Source organism: Spinacia oleracea, chromosome 5 (assembly GCF_020520425.1).
Source record: "Spinacia oleracea cultivar Varoflay chromosome 5, BTI_SOV_V1, whole genome shotgun sequence".
In the NCBI taxonomy this organism is placed as follows: domain Eukaryota; kingdom Viridiplantae; phylum Streptophyta; class Magnoliopsida; order Caryophyllales; family Amaranthaceae; genus Spinacia; species Spinacia oleracea.
The window spans coordinates 63,350,560-63,363,834 of NC_079491.1; the positions used below are offsets into that span (position 1 = coordinate 63,350,560).

Consider the following 13,275-nt stretch of genomic DNA (forward strand, 5'->3'; position numbering starts at 1 on the left):
AATCCAACGGAAACGAAGGAAAATGGCAATAAGCAAATGCATAAACCTAGTTACTCACCTCACCCAGGAAGAATTGGGCCATCATGGTAGGATTCCTCTCCTCGGCCCCAGGAACTCTCCACTGAGGATTAGCCCGAAGAAGATTCTCCCTAGCAGCCTCAGGACCAGCTATAGAGCCAGCATGGACCAAAAGATCCTCTCCCATGGTCGATGGACGAGCGAACCGAGCCATCGTTTCCCTCACCTCCTCGGGAATTCGCTTCAACGGAACGTCCGAGCAGGGATCGGCATAGATCAGTCTATCCAAGGACGAAGTGGAGGTAGAGCCGAGAGTCTCACGAACTCTCTTCGTTCCCCGATGTTGCTCGGCTTGCTCCTTCGCGAAATCCGCAGAAAGAGTAAGCTTCCCAGCATCCGAAGCTACTGGGACCTCAACATCGGGACCAGTGAGGTCCACCGTCACCTTCTCTGGACCCTCCCCCTCAAGCGGGACATCAGCAGATTTGTCTTCCGCTTCGGCCATGAAAATGACATCCAAACCAAGAACGGAGTCATTCTCAAGCGCCTCCACCGCTTCGGTAATGTCCTCGACCATAACCTCAGAAGGTGTGATCGGCTTCAGCGGAGAAGGAATAGCAGCCTCCTCAGCGAGCGGCTGATCGACAGGCGGCGGCTCCACAACCACCACACTCTTCAATTTTTGCCCTGCCAAGGGCATGAAATGAAGAAGATTTTTGGGAGGTGGCATGTCTTCCGAAACCGTTCCCTACAGAAGCAACCAAAGGTCAGCTTCGAAAAAATAAAAGCACAGACACAAGAAATATGCACCAAGGAAAAGAAATTACACCTCCTCTGAAGTATGAGACGCTTTTGCCTTCTTCGGATGCGCAGAAGACCTTAAAAGAGTACTTCCTTTCCTCTTCTTCTGATCCTAGAAAGGAGACTAAACGTCAGTGGACCAGAAGAAACCGAGAAAGAAAGAATCAAGACAGAAAGCGAAGTACCCGGCTCCTCAGAAGAGTGCTATCTATCCGAGCCGGGGACGAAACCGAAGGAACGGCACGCGGCGCAGCGTCAGTTCCAGGACCCTAAAAAGACGGGTCAGGACCAGGACGTTAGCCGACGGCCAACCCGAGACATGAACAAAAAGAAACAAAAACCGGAGTTAGAAACACATACCGGATCCGAAGTTGTCTGGAGAGGACGCAGCACTGTCTTCACCGGAACAGCCTCGGGAGAAGAAGCAGAGTCCCACGGATCGGCCCGAACTTCGGAAAGCCGAGCAAGGGCGGAGGGAGACAACACGTAATCCTTCAGTCGAGGATTACGAGGATTCTCTTTCCCGAACTTGTACTCGGGGGCCGAATCGTAGATGGTGCGCAAGTCCAAAGAGATGCCCAAAATCTTGGGGTCGATACGCTCGAAACCGTACTCTGCAAAACAAGTTGGAAAAGCAGTCAGGTAAACCGAAAAAGGAAAGGGAGGACGAACTCACTAAAACACGGTCCCAGCCGAAGGAAACCTACCCCTGTCAAAAACCCTGCTGAGACCGGCGCAAGCAAGAATGTCCTCCCGAAGAATGTAATGAAGGTTCGGAAGCCAGTTGGCGGGCAGTTTATAATTATCCTCCCGAGCCAGAAACCACTGCAGGAGGTCCACATAATGTCGGTGCCTCCGATCCGGAGCAGGCACCCCCGACATGTCAGGATCGGGCGTTACAAACCACTTTGGAGGGCGGTAGAAATTGGGGTGCTTCGGATCCGTGGGAACACGAACGAGCAACCATTTCGTCTTCCAATTATGGTCGAAACTGAGATACGAATAAGCGGTGATGTAGTTAGGCTCGCCCTTCTTCCGAGACCTCTTATTAACAATAGTCCACCAACCATACCTATCACCCTTGGAGGCATGGTTGAAGGACAGATCATGAAGATCTCTGAAAACGGCCACAGAGCAAGGGAAGTTCACGAAATTGCACACCCACCGAAATCCGATGATGTGCCGCATAGACTTGGGCGTGAGTTGAGCCAAGCTGATGTTGTACGACACCAAAAGCTCGGAAATGAATGGATCTAGAGGAAAACGGAGACCATTTTCCAGTTGGTGAGTGTACACAGAAATGAAACCCCTCGGCGGATGAGTCACCCAAGGACGCTCTTGATCAGGAAGTTCGCACCAATACCCCAAGGCATGCTGGATCCCATACAGCTCTTCGGCTCTCCGATGATAGGCTCCCAGCTTCGCCTCCACCAGCCAGTTACCATTCACTGCCTTCTCCAACGGACCATCTATTTTAGTGGTCTCATGCAAAATCGGAGCAAACTTGCCCTTCGGATCAGCCTCAGTCCAGTGAACAGGAAACTCAGGATAAGACTGGCGGTGACCCGAAGAGCCAGCTTTCTTACCAGAAGCAGCACGCTCGGATCCACTGGATCCCCCAGTAGCGCCATCTTTCGAGGCGTCCCAACCAGCTGACGCTTTCTTCACCGGCTTTTCCGAGGACCAACCCCTCGAAGAATTTCGCGCCTTCTCCGAGGGAAAATTTCCCCTCTCCTTAGAAGGACCACCAACAAACTTACCTTTACCCTTATCCCTAGCCATGGCTGAAGAGCTTAAATCTAGGGTTCAGAGGGAGGAGTAGAAGAGAATGCAAGGAAAAGAGCAGGATTCGGAAAAGCAAGAAAAAGGACAAGGCTCGCAAGCAAATTACCTTCCTCCGACGCGGAATTTGCCGACAAAGCGAACAAAGCAAGTTCCCGAAGACCAGAGATAACCGAAAACCGTAGATCTGAAGATATGTCAAGGCAGCGATTCACCAGAAAATGGAGAGCTTTTGAAAAGAAAGGGAAAGTAAAGGTTCGAAAAGAAGTCGCGTCCAGTATTTATAAGAAAGAAGGAAGGCGCGTCGACTTCCTCAAAACCCACGATCCCCACTACTCACAACAAGTCCCAACACTTGTCATCAATGCAAAAAATAACTTCTTTTTGAAAAAAGAGAGGGAACCCTTTTGACTTCCGACAGCTGGAAACCCACCCATTTACTCCAAAATGGGCCGGGTCTGGGGGGCATGTTGTTTGGGCTCCCAATTGAATGCCAATCGGGCCATTAAGTCCAAAGCCCAAAGGCTCACAACAACAACATCAAACCCACTACAGTCCAAAAGGCTATTCAACCATCAATCAAGGCCCAAGGCCCACTTGCAATAAATAACCTAAGGGCATTTATTGTACAAACACTATAAATAAGCCGTCATGGCTCACTTACCAAGGTACGTCCATTTCACGTCTTAAGACTACTCTTCTAGAGAACTTCTCTCTCTAGAATCCGAACATCGTTCTTACTTAGGCATCGGAGGGGCTTTCCTCGGAAACACCCCCGAAGCTAGTAACTTGTTTATTGTGCAGGTTGGTTTGGACACAAAACATTCGAGCTAGCAAGATCTTCAACACACACAAAAAGGGCCTTCATTCGAAGCCCATTGTTTCATCCACTTCAACACCGGAACAGTTGGAATTATTAATGATAATTTTTCCAATCTTATATAATGCAACAGGGCAATTTAGTCGATTTGGACTAAGTAAATCAAGGGCACAATAATAAACAGGTTCCCTAAACCTACCAGAAGAATTATATCCTATGTTACTAATTCATTATACTAACATGACATTAGTTAGCGCATAGTAACATTTAAGAACAAGTTCAAATACAAAGCTTGTTATTATTATATGTTAGTTATCTAACAGATAGCAAATTACTTTTGTTTAGTTCCCAAGCTATTATGTTAGTCACTTAGACAATGTTTGACAACACTAGCTGATATTGAGCTGAAACTGATAAGGTAACTGAAAATACTAAGGTATAAATTGAAACTGATAAGATACATGTTGTATTACTCCCTCCGTATTTATTTAAGGGATACACTTGCATTTTCCGGCCGTATTTATTTAAGAGATACACTTGCCATTTTTGGTAACTTATCAACCCCGCCATCTAATTAAATAATCTTATCTAATATATCATATGTCCCACCACCCTATTAAACAAATAATTTCAGAACTACACCTCACCCCCACACACTAAAATGACATGGTCCCCACTTGCTTTACCTATTAAATTATCTACACAACCCCACTTGCTTTTATTAATTTATTTCATTCAATTGTTCTTCTTAATACCCGTATTCGGCCAAATGTATCCCTTAAATAAATACAGAGGGAGTACTTGTTTGATACAATTAGTTTCTTAAGTGCTTGAAACTTTTAGTAGTTTAATCAACACCCTATGTACCTTAACACCTATAACTATTTTCTTTTTAAGAACAATTATAATTAAAAAAATAAATATGATTTAAGATTTTTAAATGTTACGGAGTAGTAGATATTATATGAACGATAATGCCCTTAATATGATATTTACATATAGCTAATACCATATCTGTTTCAAAACGATCTTTACACTTTTCGTTTTATAATATTTTTTACCCTTTGTCTTATTCTATTTTTGAAAATAAAAATTTATTACCTTTACTCTTCTTACCCCACAATATTTACGATTTTCACTCATCTTTTCTTACTTTTTTTTTTTTTTTTTTTATTACACTCACCGAATTCTTTACTCAGTTCTCTTACTTTACCCATATTTTCTTTATTATATTCATTCAATTTTTCTACTTTTGTCTTAATATTTGGACAAATAATAACCATAAATATTTTTATAAAATGGAGGTAGTAGTAAATTTTTTAATGAAGCCAATACCTTTTTTTTTGCTATCTGATTAATCATTATGAAGAGAGGAGAATGGAGTGAGTGATATATGCAGGAGTACACCAGGTGCGTGTTAATTGGCTAAACAATAGTGACATGTGGAACTTAGGAGTTGTTTGGTTGACATTTAAAAATGGGGGAAGTGAAAATTCATGGGATTCATAAATTGGATAGTTGTTTGGTTGACATAAAAAAGTAAAAATGGAGGAAGTTGAAATTCATGGGAATTTCGAATTCCTACAAAATATGGGAAATAAATTACCTAGTTTCTCCTTGGTCAATCAAAGTTCATACGAATTTCTAATTCCCATGTTGTCAACCAAACAATTTTAAGAAATTCCCATGAATTGAACATGGGAACTAATTTCCCTTGAATTACAACTTGTATGGGAATTTAATTCCCATGTCAACCAAACAAGTCCTTAAAATGTATAAACATGTAGAATAATCTTAAGAATTTCAGCTATTGAAACCCAAACGTTAATTACTCTGAATTACGTTTCAAAATCAGTGAATTATGTACCTTATATTTTTATTTCAGCTAATTATTAAACAATTTTAAATATTTAAGGTGACTTATAATATTACCACCTAATGATTTAAGTTAACCGAAAATACTTACCAAACAAAGTGATAGCCTACATATAAGCGGTTTTACTTTCCCATTGAAAAGAACACGTGAGGAATAAGTGGTTGCTTTCCAATTTCCAAATCATCCTAAACAAAGACAGATACAAAGTATTCACGGCCTTACAACATGACCTCTATAAAATGTGGAAATATGCTCCATAATATTACTACTTCGTATAATAAAGCTTCAGATATAGAGCTGTGTAGCTTCTAGCTCTATATAATAAGTTAATAACCAGCTCCTTCAATTCACATTTCAGTAACAAGCTAGCTACAATATAAATGATGAGGGGAGCAGTAGCAGTTCTTACCCTACTCATCATCATAACAATTGTTCGTTGCGAACCACAAGTTCCATGCTACTTCATTTTTGGTGACTCTCTGTCCGATGTTGGCAATAACAACGACCTTGTTACCAAGGCCAAAGCCAATTATCCACCTTATGGTATTGATTTTCCCGGTGCCATTCCCACCGGAAGGTTCTCCAATGGCCGAGTTTTCGTCGATAGAATCAGTAAGTTTAACTTATTCTTATGTGCGTTCATAATTTCGTAATGTCATTACTTGTTACATACTTACATATTTACATAATTACATACAAGCGTGCGATTGTTTGAAATGAAGTTTATTAGGCTTTTATAATGGCAAGCGTGCGATTGTTGATTTCTTGGAACTTGGAAATCAAGTTTATTAAGCTTTCATAATGGTTACAACGTATTAGTGGGTTCATACCATATTGTGAAGAAAAAGGTAATAAAATATTAGTGAGTCCATATCATATCAAAAATATGACAATTTAATCAAATACTTAAAAAAGAGAAGTGTGACAATTTAATTGAGACGGATGGACTACTAGCTAGTCGTAGTAGTCGACAATGACATGATTTGAACCCGTCACCTCGGATGGAAATTATATAATGATTAAGTCGACAATTAGACTCTAAACCGTTCCATGCAAAAGTGGTTAGACTAATGTCTCCAAACAACTTATGTGAGTGTTCTACGTTAATAAAATAAAAGAATTGAGTTCACTTTATAATGCTAAGGGACTATTCTCCTTAATTAAGCTAGTTCTTATTAACATACTACCTTCGTTTTATAATGTTCTTTAAAGATAAAATAAAGGACAATGTGAAAAACATTGTGAAACAGACTAAAACGGTAAATGTAAAGATAATTTTAAAATGGAGGTAGTATGATCTTAAGATGAAACCTAAATTTGTCGGGTGTTGAGAATACCCGTATATAACCACAACATATATTTAAGGGCAAGAAAACAATCTACTACGAAAGTAACTACGAGTAACAGTTTAAGAGTAGCATACATATATTTTAGTACAATTAAGAACACATCATACTAGTAACAAGCAACTTGATTTTCTTATATATAACATCCAACTATAAGATTGTTCTTATTATATCTTTTATTCAATTTTGGCCTTATAAACAAAAATTTAAAATGACATTTTGGTTGGTACGTTGCAGCTGAACTTTTGGAATTCGATAACTACATTCTACCATTCAGCTCAGCCAAGGGAGAAGAAATACTCAAAGGTGTGAATTATGCTTCCGGGGCCGCCGGTATTCGCTATGAAACCGGACAACATTTGGTAAGTACATAACTCTGAGAGCGCTCTACTTTTTTTTTTTTTTTTTTTTTGAGTTTGAGAGGTCTATATAAACATATAATACCTTTGTTTTAAAAAGATATTTACACATACTATTTGCACGGACTCCGGTACAATGATTTACCGTTAATACATCCAATTCTGTACGACAAAAAATTATAAAAATTTGATATTTATAAAATACATTTTTAGACAAATCTAACAAGATATCAAGTGATAATTTTTAATAGAAAAAATAATAAGAATTTATGGTCAAATTTTTTATTATTTGATACATTTTTCAAACCGTAAAGAATTTAATGAGACGGAGGTAGTACGAAATACGAAGTAGTACATTAATATAGAGATGCATGATTCAATTACAAACTAATTAGACAATATATGTCGATAAAATATCTATCATATTTTATTTTGAATATCTAGTTAATTGGCCGTCGTATTTTCGTATGTATTGGAATGGATGAAAGGGGAAACTCGCTAAGGTGATCTAAAATAAATATTGTGTGATTGTTAAAGCATCACTTTCGCTGACTGAGAGCCCCACAAATTAAGCGTCGTTACTTAAGGAACTTTTCCAAGCTTCTCTTATGTTTAGAACAACAACTAGATTAGATCCGGTACATACAAGAATAGTCAAAAATTATTATTTAACCATGCATCTTTTTAATAAAATATTTTTCCCTTAAAGCTAAAGCGTAATTATAAATCTTCAACGTACTCATTTAATCATCTCATGTATTTTATATGCTTAATATGATAATTTGACCAAAATATTCGATATTTTTAATATGTTAATTTGACTAAAATATTGATTATTTTTATTTTCTATTATTGATATGAATATTTGACTAAAATATTACCAAAACCGTCTAATACTGAACCCTAATATTTGTTTTTCCAAACATAAACAATTTATACAAAATCAGAGAAAATAAAAACTTATTTTGGGAAAGAGTTTTTTGGTGGAAAAATTTTGCATTCGGAAGTGACATTTATCATTCATGTTGTCTGTTTTAATATAATATAATAGATAAGGGAGACTCTTTAGTGGGTTCTAAATCTTTCTCTTATGTCATCTATGTACCAACTTAAAACAAGAGTCTCTTTCTAAAAATCGTTGAAAAATTTGTGAAAATGAACTAACACTTAACACTAGCTCTTATTCTCTCTTACAGTCTTACCCTATTTTATTTTATTTTATTTTATTTTATTTTATTTTCATAAAAAAAATGAGGTGGCACTAGCTCTTATTTCTAAGAGCTAGCTTTTATTTCAGAATTTTATTTCCCCCCCTAAGAGCGAACTCTTGTTTTTTCTCTCTTCTTAAGGGCTCTTAAGAGACTCCCCTGAAGAAATAATCAAGCATGGACTGGCACATATGTAAAATTATCATCGTGCTACTTGAATTCTAAACATATAAATGTACTTCTTCATCCGATTATTTTAAGTGAAACATTTTGACTTTACACTATTAACATATATACTTAGCTTACATATTTTTGCTAATACGTTTTGTAGTATGTAAAAACAAATGTTACTATGTAAATAGCAGTAGCATTATTCACGATTTATGATTCGTAAATAAAAAAATTTCAATACTAATACGGAGTACTACCTTTGTTTCTTAAAAATATATTCGATTACCATTCAAGTGGTAGAGGTTAAATATAATATTGAAAGTCGTGTGACTCGTGTCAAATATGATTCCGTATGCTTAAAGAACGACATATTCCGATATAATACCAAGGGATTTAAAAAGCTACCTCAACAATAAGGGGAAAGCCATACAGAGATAGATCAATGTGACCTAAGCATTAGCAATTTAGCATGGTAGCCCATCTTTTCCAAATATCAATTTTGTTGATGACAAGTTGCGTATTTGTAACTTCCACAAGCCAAAATACGAAAGAGTTGCATTTTACTTTTTACTGCACGTGAATAGAGTCCATCTTTTAATACACGATGGATTCATCATGTACTAGAAAATATGGTACTCCGTATATTGTTGTAATTAAAGACATACTTCCTCTGTCCTTTAATACCCGAATTATTTTGACTTTTTGCAATATTCACGTAATTCACTTTAACCTTATTTTATTTCTAGTATATGAAAATAAAAGTTAGTACATATTATGTTGTTGGCTTTATCTTAATATACATTTTCAAAATATTAATATTTTTTATAAATTTTTATAATAAGTATTTAAAGATATTTTTGATCAAAGTTATGCATTGACAAACATGTCCAGTTAAAACGGTGCGAGAATTAAAGACAGAGGGAGTACTGTTGAGAGAAGACGTGGTTACCGTTTAGGTTTATTTATTTCTATAAAAAGTAAAACAAATAAAATGATGCAAAGATATATATATTATAAGATGTAACACCTTTCTGTTAGAAATCATTGTCAAATTCTAATTAACTTTTGCAGCCATATTCAATTATGTTACCATTCTTCATGAATTAAATTTTGGATAACTAAAAATCTAATTAATATACATATATAAAGGAGGCATATTTGCTGAACTATTAGAGCGCCACCTAGGATTACTAATGGTTTCGGCCAATGAAAAATAAGATTTCTAATTTATTTTTGAATTAAAAATCGAGTGTCACGTAGATAATTAATTAGGTGCCACGTAGATATTTAAATTAATTAATTAATTACTAATATATACAATTCCATCCAAAATCAAACGCTCTAATAATTAAAAAATAAATCTAAAATAAAATTCATCCAAAATCAAACACTAATCTAAAATAAAATTCAATCCAAAATCAAACATTAATCCAATATTAGAGCGCCATGTAGGAAATCTAATGGTTTCAACCAATAAAAAATAAGACTTCAAAATTAATTTTGAATTAAAAAGTCGAATGCCACGCAGATAAATAATTAGGTGCCACGTAAATATTTTTATTAAATAATTATTAATATTTCTTATATACAATTTCATCCAAAATCAAACACTATAATAATTTTAAAAAAAAATCTAAAATGAAATTCAATCCAAAATTAAAAAAAAAATCAATTTAGTCTAATATTCTAATATACATATATAAAGGAGGCATATTTGCTGAAAGATTAGAGCGTCACCTAAGATTACTAATGGTTTCGGCCAATGAAAAATAAGATTTCTAATTTCTTTTTGAAATAAAAAAAATCAAGTGCCACGTAGATATTTTAATTAATTAATTACTAATATATACAACTACATCGAAAATCAAACACTCTAATAATTAAAAAATAATCGATTGCCACGTAGATAATTAATTAGGTGCCACGTAGATATTTTAATTAATTAATTAATTACTAATATATAGAACTCCATCTAAAATCACTCTAATAATTAAAAAATGATTCTAGAATAAAATTCATCCAAAATCAAAAAATAATCTAAAATAAAATAAATAAAATTCAATTTAAAATCAAACATTAATCCAATATTAGAGCGCCACGTAGGAAAATCTAATGGTTTCGGCCAATGAAAGATAAGATTTAAAAATTAATATTGAATTAAAAAAAGTTGAGTGCCACGTAAAGAAATGATTAAGTGTCACGTACATATTTTTTATTAATTAATTATAATATTACACATATACAATTTCATCCAAAAACAAATTAAACACTCTCATAATAAAGATGGTATGCTTTTTGAAACAGGGCAAAAGTTAGATTATTTTGTACAAATTTTGCCTTATATTTTTAGCTAGATCAAGGATAAATGTCTGTCTACATTATACTTTTTTTTCGTCTATGTCATTACTTTTTTGTGTCTCTGTACACCAGAAAAAGACTTGGAAAATTAATTAGATGAAACTAGAGATATACGTAGGAGTACATAATAACATAAAGAATAAAGTAGCAATAAATTTGTATGTTAAGTATGTTATTTGTACAACTTTGTCTCATCAACAAACTCAAAACAAATTAAACATTCGATCAGTCGCTCACATACGATCGACCGTAAATATTAAGGATGGTTAATTTACTTGATTTTATTTCAGGGTGAAAGAATAAGCATGTATGATCAGATAATGAATCACAACGAGACAGTTGCAAAAATTAAAGAGATTGGTAAAACTTCAGCAGTGCCAAAGCTAGAAGAATGCCTATACACTGTCAACATTGGAAGCAACGACTACATAAACAACTACTTTAAGCCAGGATACTACTACATTTCGAGCTCCCTCTACAACCCTGATGAATTTGCTGAAGAACTAATTAATCAATATGCTGCAAATCTCAAGGTCAGAAAAACTACTTCCTCTGTTTTTTCTTTTAGTCATTTCATTTTGTCTAGAGAAGTTTGAGAATGTAAAATTTTGAATGCAGATTTTACATTCTCTTGGAGCAAGGAAAATAGCGGTGTTTGGACTTGGTCTCATTGGGTGCAGTCTAGGAGAAATATACACCTTTGGAACAAATGGATCACTATGCGTGGACAAGATCAATGCTGCTGTCCAACCTTTCAACCAAAAGCTTGTTAATATGGTGGATGATCTAACTATGGAGCTTTCTGATCTACAACTTACATATATTGGTTCCGCAGCAAGTACTGACACAGGCACGTACACGTTTTAATTTTTCGCTTATTCTATCCCCAATTGACATAATTGTACATTAGAGCATCATCAGTCCCAAGTCTTAAGACTTGAGTTGTGCTGACGTGGCATACGATTCATCACAGTGAATTGTAATATTGAAGTGGACGAGTCTTAATAAAGTCTTAAATTGAGTCTTAAAACACTAAGACTCAACTTTAAGACTTGGTGTGTGAGTTGAATTAAATAATTAAATAATTAAATAATAAAATAATATATACATAAATTTACAAAGTCTTATATCAGTTTGATGGGTGAACAACTAAATTTAATTGAATTTTAAGGAGCCTTAACAACAATCTAATTATTAAATATTAATAAAATGCTACATGACAATTAACAAAAGTCTTTAGACAAGAACCCTTTGATCTTGCTCTTATATTTTTGTGGGTTTTTTTGATCAGGTTCTGCTATAGCAGATGCTCCTTGTTGCAAAGTTAGGGATGACTTCCAGTGTATCGAATTCGAAGCAGCTTGTGAAGGCCGAAACAATTACATATTCTGGGATGGTTTTCATACCACTGAAGCTGTGAATGTACTTACAGGAGAAATTGCATACAGTGCTCTTGATACGAAGCATATACATCCAGTGGATATCAAAACTCTTGTTTCTATTGATCGAGAATCAATGATCAACCAAGTGAAAAACAGTATGTCTTCTCTTGTAAGCAGTGCATAAGAACTACTACGTACATTTATTTATGGGCTTCCACGTCTAATTGTTGTTCCTTGTATCCTAAAAACTATCCTAAGCACATTGTTGCAAACAAATTGTGCATTGTGGGTATGCTAGTTATATGCATGTTGAAACAATGTTTCTTAATAAAAATCCTTGACGTTTATCGTGTATTAGAATTATGGGTGAAACTTTAGACTACTCATAATTATAGAAGATTTGCCAAATACAACGCCCATAAACTTTCCTTTTGACGGGTTACAACCTCAAATTGGGGGCTAAAGGCTCTGGGCCGGATGGCATTCCGGCTACTTTTGATCATAAAGCATGGGATATTATGGGCCAAGAAGTATCGGAAGCAGTTCTGAAATTTTGTAGTTCGGATACCTTTTGAAAGAATGGAACAAAGTCTCATTTCTCTTATCTCGAAAGTAGATAGTCCCGAGAAGGCAACCCAATTTTGGCTCATAAGCCTTTACTAAAGCCCATTATGAAAGATATTGTGGGACCATTTCGAAATTCTTTTGTACCAATAAGATATATGGGAGATAATTGTCTTCTAGCTCATGAAATATGACATATATACATTGAAAGAAGGAAGAAAGGGTTGGAACGTAACGTTTTGCGGTTCTAAACATTGACATGAATAAAACGTATGATATAGTACGTTGGAATTTTGTGGAGTGGATGCTAGATAATATGCAGTTTCTGGCAAGATGGAGACATTGGATTATGCAATGCATTACAACAGTGTCATATTCGATTCTTATCAATAGTGATCCAAGTCAGCCGTTCAAAACCAAATGTGGGTTACGTCAATGTCTCCATATATCTTTATCCTAGTTATGAAACTCCTCTCGCGAATGCTACTCAACTTAGAGCGTGAAGGCCAGGTTAAAGGGGTCAAAATTTTGAGATTAGCTCCTTCAATTCCCACTTGTTTTTTGTGCAGATGATTCTCTATTCTTCTTCA

The 13,275-nt window shown here is 35.5% G+C and overlaps 1 protein-coding gene across 1 annotated transcript; it reads left to right on the top strand.

Annotated features, from left to right (window-relative positions):
* Positions 1-5,550: 5,550 nt before the first annotated feature.
* Positions 5,551-12,481, top strand: LOC110798340 (GDSL esterase/lipase At4g18970). Its single transcript, XM_022003519.2, has 5 exons — positions 5,551-5,909; positions 6,881-7,005; positions 11,030-11,272; positions 11,358-11,589; positions 12,031-12,481. The coding sequence occupies exons 1-5, from the start codon at positions 5,678-5,680 to the stop codon at positions 12,303-12,305; spliced, it is 1,107 nt and encodes a 368-aa protein (XP_021859211.1). The 5' UTR covers positions 5,551-5,677; the 3' UTR covers positions 12,306-12,481.
* The last annotated feature ends 794 nt before the right edge of the window (positions 12,482-13,275 follow it).

What these genes read in the sequence shown, in the direction of transcription:
- LOC110798340 (XM_022003519.2), top strand. Translation starts at nt 5,678, where the DNA reads ATGATGAGGGGAGCAGTAGCAGTTCTTACCCTACTCATCATCATAACA. An exon ending in AGTTTTCGTCGATAGAATCA is followed by an intron (nt 5,910 to 6,880) that starts GTAAGTTTAACT and finishes GGTACGTTGCAG; the next exon opens with CTGAACTTTTGGAATTCGAT. An exon ending in ATGAAACCGGACAACATTTG is followed by an intron (nt 7,006 to 11,029) that starts GTAAGTACATAA and finishes ATTTTATTTCAG; the next exon opens with GGTGAAAGAATAAGCATGTA.